This window comes from Penicillium hispanicum (genome assembly GCF_028827665.1).
Source record: "Penicillium hispanicum strain IBT 35686 chromosome Unknown utg000001l_segment0_segment0, whole genome shotgun sequence".
NCBI lineage: Eukaryota > Fungi > Ascomycota > Eurotiomycetes > Eurotiales > Aspergillaceae > Penicillium > Penicillium hispanicum.
In genome coordinates this window covers 2,106,652-2,120,158 of record NW_026623193.1, presented here as the reverse complement: position 1 = coordinate 2,120,158, position 13,507 = coordinate 2,106,652, and the positions used below count along the sequence as shown (strand labels likewise).

Here is a 13,507-nt window from a genome sequence, read left to right as displayed (position 1 = left end):
CCTTGCCTCCCGAGCTTTCTCAGAGACCTCGCCGGCTGCAAATGTAGCCCAAGATGACTCTTCAGCATGAACTACCCTCTCATCCCAAGCAGAAACGCGCCAGCAAACCCAAAGTGCGCACCGGCTGCTTCACCTGCAAGTAAGCGCAAACCCCGCTAGTTCGTCATTCCCTCGGGGGACGTGGATCCAACTCGATATATTCCGCAGGGCCCGGCGAGTGAAATGTGACGAAGCAAAGCCTGCATGCGATCGGTTCGTTTCGTTCTTCACTCCTGCGGTATTTTGTCCAAGCCCAACTCACCCGGCCTAGGTGCATCCGAACGGGGCGACAGTGCGAGGGATATTGGACGCCTCGATCGACGACTCTGCTGCCCAAAGCGCTGGCCCCGGCACCGGTTGTGGACTCCAATATAGAGCCCCGGGCACTGGAATTTTTCTACCTGAGAACGGCGCCACAGTTGGCGGGTTTCTTTGGCGACGCATTCTTCCTGGGTAGTGTACTACGGCACAGTCTCGCCGAGCCTGCCATCCGCCAGGCAATTGCGGCCATCGGCGCCCTGCATGAGCGATCGGCCACAGGGAAACTGCTATCTCGGAGAGATAGCCCCTCGCCTGATGTCCACATCCAGCTATACAATCGATCCATTCGCGCTGTTCTCGGCAAGATTAGAGCGGGGCAACATGCACTCCCCCTGGTCGCCACGACGAACGTTTTATATGCCTGCTTTGAGATCTTTCAGGGCGATGTAGCCGCCGCCGTGACACATATCCAAAGCGGGATTAAACTTTTGCAGTCGTGGCGTGAAAAGAACGGAGGGCCCGTCCGGCCATGGGGGCAACAGTATCAATCATCCGAATCACATTTCCTAGAGACCGAGATCGGCCCACTCCTCAGTTTGTTCAATACGAATGTAATCGGGGGAGACAGGGGCAAACGCGCCAATTTCCTCATGAACCCGCTTGATGAGCACGGCACGCTCCTGGTGACAGATCGATTCGAGACCCTGAATGAAGCTCGAGTCGCGCTGATCGATATGATCACCGACGTGACATGGGACCTCGACACCCTGGACCAGGATGATAGCCTGGTGCACAGGCCCTTCTGTGATGTCGACGCATTTGGGATTAAGAATCGCACCGAGCGAAATCTCCAGCGATGGCAGGACAAAGTCAACGATCTGGTGCGGCGGAAGCAGTCCTCATGGAATAAAAGAGAGCGCCAAATGGCCGATGTCATCAATACCATCCGCTTGAGCACGAATTTCGGCCTCTTATCTTACCAGACAGAATGTGAGTGCGACTGGGATCTCCGCCGTGCCGATTACGAGGAACTTGTACGACTCGCCGAGGGCATTGTCTCGGATCGAGCGCGTTTTCCCGATGATCTCTCGCGCACGTTGAGTCTGGATTTTGGGATGATCTTTCCGCTCCATGCGGTGGCATGGAAATGCCGCTGGCCCAAGATCCGTCGCCAGGGCCTCGACCTGCTTCTCCGAATCCCCAAACGCGAGTGGCTCTTCGAGGCGGCACACTACCATGCCATATTCTCCCGTATTATGGAAATTGAAGAAGCGTGCCTGGGTCTGCCCGCGGGGGAAGTGCCGGATGAGAACTGGCTACCCCCCGAGCACGTACGAATCCACGATTTCATTGTAAACAAGAAATCTGGACCGCACGGGAAAGCTCTATATTCTGTGTCTTTCTTTATGAAGCCCCAGGGTCTAGATGGTCCGTTGGCCTGCTACACCGAAGAGATCCAATTACCGTCTTCGCAGCCAGTCGAAGCTGCCCTGCCAATCAACATGATCGGTCGCAGGCTTCAAATAGACACAGAAGTGTCCTGGGCATGCGTCCACAGAATAGATGTTTTATAGAATGGTGGCAATTGGACCGCTGCTTACATAGATCAAGCAGTTCTCAGCAACGAATGGGCAGAAGCGAGCGACAAATGCATTCGCCACGAAGTTATTGAATCCATCAGAACTCCCGTCCATTGACGATGCAGGATATTTATCGATACTGCCTGTTACTATTCCCATTATATATTGCAAAGTACATACATCGGTGATCGTCGCACAAGGCGCAACGTTGCCAAGCTGTCGATCGTTGCCCTCGGCCTTTCGCGAAGCACCGAACGGCCCCCTGCAGCGCCTGCATTCACATTATTCTTCTCGTCGGACTCTCGGATTCTGGCAGCCCGAAACACAAAGTCCCTAAAGCCGCATAAGTGCGAGCTCCCCCGGTCGCGGGCGTTGGAAGGGACAGAGTATAAATACTCCGGTTGGCTTTCACAGTGCACCTCGTCACAGATTCAGAAACTTGCATATACCTCCATAACGAATCATGATGATTTCTGCCAGCAACCTCCCCGCTCTAGCAAGTGGCGTTTTGGCTCTATTGACTCTGGTAGGTGGGAGACTTGCTTATTCGGTCTCGACCATCACTGATCATTCCTAGCACTTTCTATATCGACGCTTTACCAATCCCCTTGCGCGCCTACCTGGTCCGGAGATCTCGAAATGGACAGACCTTGTCTACAAGTACTACTGGTTTATCGGCAAAGCCCCCTTCTATGTCCACAGCCTGCACGAAAGATATGGTAAGTCTGTCAAGCAAAGTGGACCGGCCAGTCGGAGTCCGAGACGTGAAACAAAGTGCTGACACGCCTCTACCAAGGCCCGATCGTGCGGACTGGCCCGAGCAGAGTTGATGTCTGCGACATCGACGCCGTAAAGGAAATCCATAGGCACAACACCCGCTTTCTGAAGTCCGAGTGGTATACGCACCTCGTGGGCGGCGCCGTCACCAACATGTTCACCGCCAGCGACCCGCACTTCCATAGCTTACGCCGACGCCTTCTGGCGTCGCCCATCTCGGACTCGTCACTCATGAAATTTGAGCCTCTGATCTCAAGTCGGGTTCGGCTGGCTGTGGATAAAATGGCGGAAGAGATGCAGAACCGGGGCGTGGCTGACGTATTCAAGTGGTGGCTGTTCATGGCGACTGATATCATTGGGGAACTGAGCTTCGGCGAGTCATTTCGCATGCTGGAGGCTGGAAAGGTAAGAGTTGTTGTTTAGTGGCGCTTCCAGGCTGCACCTCGATGGATGGCTTTTGAGGTACTGACAAGACTCCGCGCAGAAAAACCAGTATACTACCGATCTGGAGAACCTAGCCAGCTTGCAGCCTCTTCGAACAACCTTCCCTGGGCTGCTGAAAGTAGGCAGATACGTCCCGTTGCCAATTTTCAAGAAGGCTGCCGAGATGGGAAAGAGAGTCGGGATGTATGGATTCCAGTCCCTCCAGCGATACAAGAAGCATGTGGAGGAGAACCCAACCGACCCAAAGCCAACCCTTTTTACCAAGATTGCCGACCAGGAGAAGAGTAGCCTGACATGGAAGGACATCCAAGATGAAGCACAAGGTTATATCGTTGCCGGTAGCGATACCACTGCAGTTACCCTGACATATCTCGTCCACGCTGTCTCTCAAGACACGCGTGTCCGGGACAAACTGGTGGCCGAATTGTCCGCGCTGCCGGAGCCCGTTTCTTACAAGGATCTGCGGGACTTGCCCTATCTGAATCAGGTCATCAATGAGACCCTGCGCTTGTATACAGCCGTCCCCTTTGGCTTGCCTCGATTGGTGCCACCGGAGGGTGCACAGTTCAACGGATTCTATCTTCCCGGCAAGACCACGGTATCCACCCAGTCTTACAGTTTGCATCGCGATCCTGCAATCTTCTCCGACCCAGACAGGTAAGGCAAATCATTTGACAAGGGATGAACGAGTTCTGACGCGGTCTAGCTTTAACCCGGAGAGATGGGAGCACCCGACCAAGGAGATGAAGGAGGCTTCGTTACCTTTTGGCGGCGGGTCCAGAAGTAAGTCTTCTACTGTTGTATTCATGTCGGGGTTTCCAGTTCCTCACGCTCTGTATAGTTTGCATCGGCATTCACCTTGCTCATTTCGAGCTCCGAATGGCCACAGCGACGTTCTTCCGGAAGTTCCCTCAGGCACAGCCGTCCCAGAAGGAAGGCATGTCTTCCCACGACATGGCCATGAAATCCTTCTTCCTGATGGCACCACAAGGACACCGGTGCTTGCTGGAAGTTTGATATGACCCTCGACTTATTGCCCCAGATGTATGGTGTATGGGGAACCCATGTGGTGTGCTATGGAAAATTGGCACATTGGTGACGATTCATTAAAAAGTACATATAGTGTAGCATTTGTGGCTTTCGTTGTTTCACCATGCATATATCCTATTCTTACGATAAGAACTGATTTGCATTCATCCCCAGTCTTCAATCTCTGTGAATAGTCGAGATGTCTTATGCACGTGAAAACCAGTAGTAACTGGGCAATTACCCGCCATCTGCTATTGACAACTATCATCTCAGTATGTACTTCCGGGTCATCCCTTGCAGCAATCCAAGCAGTGTGAGGTTCGCAAATCCTGGCGACGGCGAATGCTATGACATCACGGCGTTGGAGCTTCCCGCAAGCCTAAAAAAGAGAAACAAGATCCATCTGGGATTAGCCCATATCTGAGTTCCTAAAACCGAGCATTCCAAATCCAAACCCATCATCATCCGATGGTCCTCCAATCATACCTATACTCGGCTGTGGAGAGACCCGGCGATCTACAGAACCCAAAGCTTCTTTGGCCCGAGACGAGAGGATAGAGAATCGATCGGAGAACCCCATTCATCTCCACATCGCAAGCCTCCACAAATCTGGGCATGGTTCATGTCGTGACGCGGGGATATGTCCGGTTTCATGCATCGCGCCCATCACTGCCGCTGTGAATCGTCAACGACTCGTCGATCAGGCATGCCTGACCTCCAGCTCTCGGGATTCACATCCAGCTTGCTTGCCGATTTGCCTCGGCGATGTCGATCGCACAGGCTCGGTCGAGTTATAAAAGGAAGATTTGCCTGGCTGTGCAAGGGCACTTCTGTCTAACCTCCGCAGGCTGATCTGGTTACGCATATTCTCACCATGTCCGACCTTTCACATCACGTTGATCTCGCCAAACTAGAGGCTGGAGAGCCAATCGACACAACCTCGAGCAACAATTCTCACCGAGGCGGACATTCAACACACCTCGACTTTGGGCCCTTGTCACACGTCAACACCGCAGAGACGCGACTACCGCCCTTTGCGGGCGAGCTTCAACCAGGTCTCTATCGCTCGGTCCAGGAGCGCAAAATTGCCAATCCCGCTCCGTTGGGCCTGTGTGGCTTCGCCCTGACGACCTTTGTGCTTGGATGCATCAATATGAGAGCGCGTGGGATCACGGCGCCGAACATCTTCGTCGGCGCTGCGTATGCATATGGCGGGCTGATCCAGATTCTGTCTGGGATGTGGTGAGTACAGTCGCTCACCGGACCTGCGTTGGCAGGAGATGCTGATTATACTACCAGGGAAATGGCGATCGGAAATACCTTTGGTGCGACAGCCTTGACTTCATACGGTGGCTTCTGGATTGCGATGGGCATCACCTTCACTCCGGGCGGCTTTAGTATTCAAGGGGAACTGGTCAGGGCAGATGCAGATGGATCGCTGGGCATGTTTTATGACTCGCTTGGGCTCTTCCTCATGGTAATCAATGCCGGAGTATCTTCGTTTGAGACCGTTTACTGACGATCGTGGTAGGGGTGGTTTATATTCACCTTCCTCATGATGCTCTGCACGGTCAAGTCTACGGTCGTGTTCTTCTCGCTCTTCCTCGCCGTCGATGTCACGTTCCTTCTCCTGGGGCTGGGATATATGTACCGGGACGAGAAGCAAGAGCCCAACCAGAATATCCTCACGGCGGGTGGGTTCTTCGCTCTTCTCGCCGCCTTTCTGGCGTGGTATGTGGCTCTGGCTGGCGTGGCAGATACCAGTAATAGCTTCTTCATTGTTCCTGTGTGGCATTTTCCGTGGTCCCCCAAGGGAAGAGCGTCTCGCCGCAAAGAGTAAGAGAACATCGAGTGGTAGATGCGATTGGGATTGCAGGGCGATGGTCTCAAATCGAGATAGGCCTCCATCGACAGACTCTCCTGTCAATTATGTGGAGCTACTCCTACGGAAAATACAAGATCATGAGAGGAACGACCAGAAATCGATCAATTATCATTATTGCGGCTCCATTATCATTGAATCCAACAGATCTAGGTATACCCAAGGGGAATGGGAGTCTTGGTCTTCGCATACTGTCGAGTCAGATGTTCGCGCCAGTCGTCTCCCTTGCGAGCCGTCATGATCAGATCCATCTCGCGAAAGATCTCATCGCTGATATCCCTCCAACTGCCACAATCAGCTGTCTGCTCGTGAGCAGACATAGGGCTGATGTCGAACCGATGTCCTGCCCACTTGCCATGCGCAATGTTGATCTTGCCAATTGGCACCGGCGCGCTCGACCACGAGATGCGAGAGATGAGAACCTCGGCAAACCCAAACACGTCGATCTGAGGACCATGCACGAACTCGTCTTTGAGTGCGATGGCTTCCCCACGCACGTACTCCTTCGTGGTGAGGTTGCGCAAGATCCAGGGCTTGGAGAAGTCCGCAATCTCTGGCTTGAGACCCATCATGACCTCGTTGCGGTCCGCGTCCGTCATGGTATGTTTGGTGCGACACGTCAGGAACCACTCCTGGAGCTGCTGCGACAGTGACGGTGCCCCGATCTTCTTCCAGCTGTTCCGGATCGAAAACCGGTCGATGTTATAGATCTGGTGAAGCTCGTTCACGGCAGCCTGTTCGGTCGGACTGAGAAGCCCTGACGGCAACTCGCGCGGGTCGGTCTGCTCGCTGATGCAGAGAAGGCGCTCGCCAGCCCACGGGGCCAAGGAGCGCATGATATGGTCTTCAATGTGCGGAAGACCAATCGCCCAGAAGTATCGATTCGTCAGACTGAGGCATAAGACGTGAATGGGGTCGGTCAGGCTGGCGAAGATGATATCGTGAATGTCCGACGGGAGACTACAGAGCGTTTTGGGTCTACTTTGAGTGCCGAGTCGTGTTACCGCGCTGGCGTCATGGCATTGAATCCGGGTGCTCTGGTTGAAGTGGCTCGATGGCAGACCATTTGTTCGGCTTCTTCTCGCGCATGCCACGTCGTCTTCTTCGTCCTCGACGTTTTCCCCCGGAACAACCTCGATCGTCTCGGCCATCTTGCGGCTGCAAATGCGTGTCAGTTCACCACGACCTTCTTAGAATGGGGGATCCTGCAAACCTGTGTATTTTTGATGGCACTGCCAGCAAGGGCACGATCTCGCCGGCGCTACTGGAAAACAGAGCGTCGACTAGTTCGCCGAGGGAGCCGGACACCTCTTTGCGTCCCGGTGCAATCACGCGCCAAATCTGGATCATTGCAGCTATTTGGCCGGTGATTTGAAACTCGTCTCGAATTGATCGCAAAAATGGGGGAATTAACGAGAGAAGCGAGCGGGCAACTCACGTCACCAGTACGTATGCTATGCTCATCCTGGGAGTATACAGCAGTTACTTCGAAAATTAAACCCTCATTCTTTACAGTTCGCGCTGAGAGCTGCGCCTTGAGAAAGTATTGAGTGGTGGGATATTACTTCTATTTGAGACGCATGCCAATGTATGCTGTCTCAGTAGCTGTGACGAGTGCTGATTGCGGCTACAATGCTGACGCAACCGAAGGGTAACCATAGTTAACTAGTTACCTAGAGAACTTTTATCAGTATAGCGATGCTCTAGTGGTGGGTCATGTCTCCAATCTCCTAGCTGTCGATCACTGCTATCTTGATCTGCGAGACTGGTGTCTGGTGCTCTTGCTTTGTCGCCACGTCGGCCTTGCGATCTATTAGATGATTCATGGTAAGCGATGTCATGGCGACTCATGTAGCGAGCGCACTGTTCGAATTTACCCTTCTTGGTAGGATTGAGAATAACGAGATGACTTCCCTGCGTATTGCGTCTTGGAGGTGCTCCCTACATCCCAATATCACGAAGGCGCGGTTCATAACCACAGGGTTTTGACCATGTACCTAGCACCATGACCATTCAACAAACTTCTGCTTGACCCTGACGACGTGAGTCACGTAAGGCTGAAAGATGCTTCTGCATAGAGTGGGCCTCGGTATCGGGACGCGCATTCGGTATAGTCGATAGCCCCGGCCAGCACAGCCACAGGCGTTGGCAGTGCGTCATCTCCCTCTTAAATAACAGGGCGACATGCTCACTGACATCCACAACATTTCAATCAACAGACAAGCAATCGACAGCGCACGTCTTATTGCAGCGCTTCATATTTCGTATTTTCACGCGTCCATTTCACGACTTAGCCGTCAGCGTCCACCGATATCTCGTCATATGTTGCTGCTAAGTCTCCCGCACGAACTACTGCTCGAAATATGGGATGCACTCCATACGCGAGCGGACATGAACGGGCTTGTCCAGACATGTCATTATTTCCACGATGACTGCAATGGTCGCCTCTACCAGAATGCCGTAGGGGAGTCCTTTCACCTCTCGGCCCTGACCTGGGCTACAATCCACGATTCAGTGACCACCGTACGAAAGTTCTTGGCTGCAGGCTTCGACCCGACCAACCCAAGCTTACTCGGGGTTCTCGGCACAGCCGCGAGGCGAGGACGAAAGGAGATAGTCCAGCTGTTACTGGACTATGGCTTGGATCCAGATGCACAAGACCATGCGAGCGTAGACACGACTCCGCTCCACGAGGCCGTAAGGCATGGCCATACCGAGATCGCGGAGATGCTTCTCAACGCGGGCGCAGATGTCAATGCGGAGACTAGCTGGAACCAGACTGTTTTGTCCGCTGCCATCTCCGGCGGATTTGTCGATGCGGTCGCTCTCGTAATCGACCGGGGCGCGTCGATGGATCTTCCCATGGAGGATGACGGGAGTCCGCTCTCCTACGCGGCAAAATGTGGCCACTCAGAAGTTGTCAGCCTGCTGCTGAAAATGAACGTCCCAGTTGAAGATGCTGGTTTGAACGAAGGGACGCCACTATTCTGGGCGGCCCGATGCGGCCATGCAGAGTGCATGAAACAATTGATGGATGCTGGAGCGAATGTCCAAGTGACCACTGAGCGTGGGGAGAATGCTTTACACTGGGCAGCTTCGAGTGGAGATAAACAGGCTGTGTCCCTGCTACTGGATAAGGGGACGCCATTTGATATCCCTGACAGGAGAGGCCGTACAGCCTTGTCCTGGGCTTGCGCAGCGTTTCGTCGCAATGTGAACGTGGTCGAACTCATTCTGCAACAAAACGTGAACCTCGAGATTAAGAATGAGGAGGGGCGAACGCCGCTGTCTGTGGCCGCAATGCGTGGCTTTAAAAACGCAGTGCATCTCCTACTTGATCATGGTGCCGATCCAGCAACCACCGACCACGATGGCTGCACGCCTCTTAGTCTTGCTACATGCGATGGTCACACCGCAACAGCTCTGACTCTGTTGAAGGAGACACCGCAGATGCCTGTCCAAAAGATTCTGGAGATGATCGATACCCCGGATCGTCACAATCGCACGCCACTCTTTTTCGCCACTCTATACGGACATGCCGACATAGTAAGAGCCCTCCTGCAGCGAGGCAACTCTGCGATGAATACACCGACCTGTGCAGGGCGGACTGCCCGGTCACTGGTCAACGACTATCAAGAGTCAGCTCAATTCACCGACAAGGAGATGGTGCAGTTTATCTGCAAGTGGATCTCCTGCCCAGCAGAAGCGAGATCGTGTCCCGAGGATGTGACCTTTCCCGCAGCCGACGATATTGATGGCGAGACAACCTGCGATCGATGCGAGTTCCGGATTTCTCCATTTGACAGGCACTTCCATTGTCGAACGTGCCATGGCGACAACTTTGATTTGTGCATTGAATGTCTCGCTAGCGGTGCAACCTGTCACGATGCCAGTCATCCGTTGCAGACGATCGGGATGGTGAATGATGAATGGGCCGTTGTGTCTGATGAGCCGGTCTATCAGACTGCGATCACACTGGCGATCAGGAGTGCAGAAGGCTCTTCTGACTCTTGATGTAGATATAGAGTAATGAATATACCCAGGTCCAACCGTGATTCTCTCGGGTGAAGTAGATTACCCAAATAGGCAACCTCAACCAGAGCGATTACGTGAGCATCGCCGGCGTGGGGAAAAACCGGCGAGGCACAAAGCAGAATCTGCGGTTGTACGAGCCTTTCTTCTGCTCTCGCAGTATCGCAAAGCAGTCGACCGAGGGGAATGGACGATCGGGCCCAATTGCACGAGCTGCCCATCGATCCGCGCGGCATCCTCTGGCAGGACGACTTCATCTCCGCCGAGCACGAGCAGCGGCTCATCTCGATCTTCCGCCATGAGCTAGCGTGGCCCGATCGCGCAGGGCGCATCTCGCTGCATTACGGGTATTCCTTCGACTATAAGACCTTTGGAATCGACCCGGACATTCCGTACAAGGAGTTTCCAGCCTGGCTGCAGCCGCTGATTCCGACCACCGAGGCGCGTCCGCCGGACCAGGTCTGTCTGCAGTATTATCCGCCGGGCAGTGGCATCCCGCCACATGTAGATGCGCATATGGCGTATGACCAGCTGTATGCCTTGTCGCTGGGCGCGCCGGCGTTGATGCGCTTCCGGAAGGGCGAGTTGTGCACGGATGTGGATTTGAATCCGCGGAGTATGATGCAGATGTCGGGCGAGTCTCGGCTGCATTGGACTCATGGCATCAAGAAGCGCAAGACGGATACCCTGGCGGATGGCACTGTGAGGCCGCGCGCTGATCGATGGAGTATCACGTATCGCTGGGTCCGGGAGGGAGAGTGTGAATGTGGGAACGTTGAGCTTTGTGATACAGCCCAGCGAAGACTGGGGATCGAGAAGGAGAAACGATCGGTGAAGGAGCTAGAAGCAAAGGCTGCAGCGGGTATGCCTCCTTCATAAAGGGAGTTGGGTCTTTGCGACGGCACTTCTCAGATCAAGTGAAAGAGAAATGCGCTGGGAGGGGCGAAGGCAGTGGTTTACCCGGGCAGCTGTCCTTCTGTCTCGTGCAACGATACCCTGTAAATATACCAAACTGTCTTCTTTCGAAGAGCAACCGAATCCGTCGATCTATCGTGCTTTAAGACTACTGGAACAAAAAGCAAGTGGGTCGTTTCACATGTCTCATGGTCTATCATCTAAGGATCATCAAGGCCGAGAGGGCATGAATCAAAATGCCATCAAACCATATATAATAAGCAGTGACTTCATTCAAAACCAACAATATCACGCCCCCGGAGAACCAACGGCCTCCACATTCTCAATCCTCTCACTCTGGACACCCATCTTTTCAGGATCCTCGGCGTGCACGAGAAGATCCGTCTGGAAGGGCATCTGTCGCGCAACACTGACAGTATCAAATATCGAGCTTGACAGGACAAAAATCTCGTCAATCTCCTCCAATGTACGCCCCTTGGTCTCGGGGCAGAAGAAGTAGAAGACGACGAGAGCGAAGGCGCTGATGCACGCATACACGATGTAGTATTTATATTCAATGCTGGAAAATCCGATCGGCGTCACCTCGGCCAGCAGAAAGCTGAACAGCCAATTGGCCGCAGCAGACATGGCGGTGACCTTGGCACGAGTGCACAGGGGCGCGATTTCGGCGGCGTACATGAATGGAACGAGGAAGAGGCCGATGGGGAAGCAGAACAGGGCGATGAAATCGAACAACAGCGTGGCGCCGGCGGCGCCTTTGTTGCCGAGGTCACTGTTCAGTCCAGCGAGACAGGTCTGTGCAATGACCATGCCGGCGGCGGCGGTGATGAGGAGTGGGCGGCGTCCGAAACGGTCGATGAGGAGGACGGCCAGGCCTGCGGCCAGGCATTGCCAGATTTGCAGACACCCAGTGATGATTCGAGAGATGGTGCCCGAGTAGTGGAGATCATTCTGGAAGATGGTGTCGGAGTAGAAGGTGATGATGTTGACGCCGGTCATCTGTGCAAGGATGTTGACGCTGACGGCCAGGATGGTGCGATGGAGATGGCGGTTCTTGGTCCGCGCAAAAGGCGAGGTGGAAGCACCAGACTGGTCGGTTTCACTCTCCTGGAGGGACTGTCGAATGATTTCCAGTTCCTGGGCAACATGTTCGGAGTCGATGGAGACATCCTCAAGAAGCGCCAGCGTATGTGCTGCCTCCTCCATCCGACCAGACTTAGCAAGCCAACGGGGGGACTCGGGGAGAAACAGGATGCAGGAGACGACGATCAACGCAAAGAGCGCCTGGAAGGCAATTGGGAAACGCCAGCTGGCCGAGTTGCTACCGACATAGTACAGCCCGAATTCCAACCACGTCGCAAGCGCGACACCGCCAATCGCGAACCATCCTTGTAGCAGGACCATTCGGCCTCGAGCCTCGGCGCCGGATGACTCGGAAACGTACATGGGAATTGTAGCGGTGAATCCACCGACTCCCAGGCCCGTGATGACTCGGCCCGCAATCAGCTGTCCAAGAGCGAAGGGAGTCGCTTGAATGATGATGCCCACGATCGCGATGCATCCCGCCAGGAAGATGGTCCTGCGGCGACCGAGTCGATCACCCAGAAAGCTACACATGAAAGCACCCAATGCACACCCGACTTCATAGATGGCGACCGTCGTTCCTGTTTGACCATTAGCATTTGGGCGTCGTCTCATGCGTGTTGAGTATGACGGCAACCACACCCACCTTGGATCGTCGAATTGTGTGATTTCTGGGCCCCTTCAGTGTTGGTGGTGTCGATCTGGGGAAAGATCGCAACAAACGAGCCCAGCGTCAGTAATCCATTGGCAACTGCCTGGTCGTAGCCCTGCAAGACGAATCCCACAGCTCCAACCAGACTGATGACGAGGTTAAGCTTCTTCCCTCGCAGCTTGGCGGCCATGGCGCTTGCTTGGCGTGCAGATAAGCTTTTATAGATCCCCGGACGAAGCGCAAAGTTCGGTGAATTGAGGGAATGGGATCGCAGTAATCGAGAATGGGGAAATGAGAGACAAGAAGAGAGGACGAGGGAGAGGGAGAGGGAAAGGGACCGGGGAGGTGGCTTTCTATAAGGCGAGTTGCCAGAGGAGGATCGGCGAGAAAAACCCCCGACCTGCGGGGCCCCCGGACTGGGGATTTTGGGGGCAAATCTCTCTCTCCTTTCCCCATCGGATCAAGTCCGCCTCGACAGTTCCAATCGCTCGCCATGTGGAGCGTCACAGCTGGGCCGCGCTAGGCAATTCCCGCCAATCGCCGGCGCAGTCGCGGTAAGGCTCTTTACTGCCGTGCTTCCCAGACGTGGTATGAGATAGCCGACGCTCTCCCACAGATCCCACTTCCACCCTCCACACCCCATACTCCACACGCAACGCGCTCAAGCTCTTTCTTTGTTCCTCGGTCTCCTCGCTTGACTTTCCTCCCGATGGCGGGCGCCGACTCGTCCGCATTCGTCGGACTCCAGAGCCAATCGGACGGGACGAGTTCCAAACTGGCCGTGAAAGAACACGGCTCATACGGTGGCTCACA

The 13,507-nt window shown here is 54.3% G+C and overlaps 7 protein-coding genes across 7 annotated transcripts; 5 read left to right on the top strand and 2 right to left on the bottom strand.

Annotated features, from left to right (window-relative positions):
- Window positions 1-53: 53 nt before the first annotated feature.
- Window positions 54-1,874, top strand: N7459_000811 (uncharacterized protein; the record flags this gene model as incomplete). The annotated part of the gene is made up of 2 exons (XM_056939996.1): window positions 54-139; window positions 311-1,874. 2 exons carry the CDS (start codon window positions 54-56, stop codon window positions 1,872-1,874), a joined length of 1,650 nt encoding a protein of 549 aa, XP_056804276.1.
- A 469-nt stretch (window positions 1,875-2,343) lies between these two features.
- On the top strand, window positions 2,344-4,118 carry N7459_000810 (cytochrome P450; the record flags this gene model as incomplete). Its single annotated transcript, XM_056939995.1, has 6 exons — window positions 2,344-2,406; window positions 2,458-2,599; window positions 2,677-3,062; window positions 3,142-3,758; window positions 3,808-3,884; window positions 3,943-4,118. The coding sequence occupies 6 exons, from the start codon at window positions 2,344-2,346 to the stop codon at window positions 4,116-4,118; spliced, it is 1,461 nt and encodes a 486-aa protein (XP_056804275.1).
- An 886-nt stretch (window positions 4,119-5,004) lies between these two features.
- Window positions 5,005-5,970, top strand: N7459_000809 (acetate uptake transporter family protein; the record flags this gene model as incomplete). The annotated part of the gene is made up of 3 exons (XM_056939994.1): window positions 5,005-5,372; window positions 5,430-5,607; window positions 5,662-5,970. The coding sequence occupies 3 exons, from the start codon at window positions 5,005-5,007 to the stop codon at window positions 5,968-5,970; spliced, it is 855 nt and encodes a 284-aa protein (XP_056804274.1).
- A 191-nt stretch (window positions 5,971-6,161) lies between these two features.
- N7459_000808 (uncharacterized protein) lies at window positions 6,162-7,362 on the bottom strand (the record flags this gene model as incomplete). Its single annotated transcript, XM_056939993.1, has 2 exons — window positions 6,162-7,170; window positions 7,226-7,362. The coding sequence occupies 2 exons, from the start codon at window positions 7,360-7,362 to the stop codon at window positions 6,162-6,164; spliced, it is 1,146 nt and encodes a 381-aa protein (XP_056804273.1).
- A 972-nt stretch (window positions 7,363-8,334) lies between these two features.
- N7459_000807 (uncharacterized protein) lies at window positions 8,335-10,026 on the top strand (the record flags this gene model as incomplete). Its single annotated transcript, XM_056939992.1, has 1 exon — window positions 8,335-10,026. One exon carries the CDS (start codon window positions 8,335-8,337, stop codon window positions 10,024-10,026), a length of 1,692 nt encoding a protein of 563 aa, XP_056804272.1.
- Window positions 10,027-10,230: 204 nt separating this feature from the next.
- Window positions 10,231-10,923, top strand: N7459_000806 (uncharacterized protein; the record flags this gene model as incomplete). The annotated part of the gene is made up of 1 exon (XM_056939991.1): window positions 10,231-10,923. One exon carries the CDS (start codon window positions 10,231-10,233, stop codon window positions 10,921-10,923), a length of 693 nt encoding a protein of 230 aa, XP_056804271.1.
- Window positions 10,924-11,247: 324 nt separating this feature from the next.
- N7459_000805 (sugar porter family MFS transporter) lies at window positions 11,248-12,884 on the bottom strand (the record flags this gene model as incomplete). The annotated part of the gene is made up of 2 exons (XM_056939990.1): window positions 11,248-12,623; window positions 12,689-12,884. The coding sequence occupies 2 exons, from the start codon at window positions 12,882-12,884 to the stop codon at window positions 11,248-11,250; spliced, it is 1,572 nt and encodes a 523-aa protein (XP_056804270.1).
- Between the last annotated feature and the right edge of the window lie 623 nt (window positions 12,885-13,507).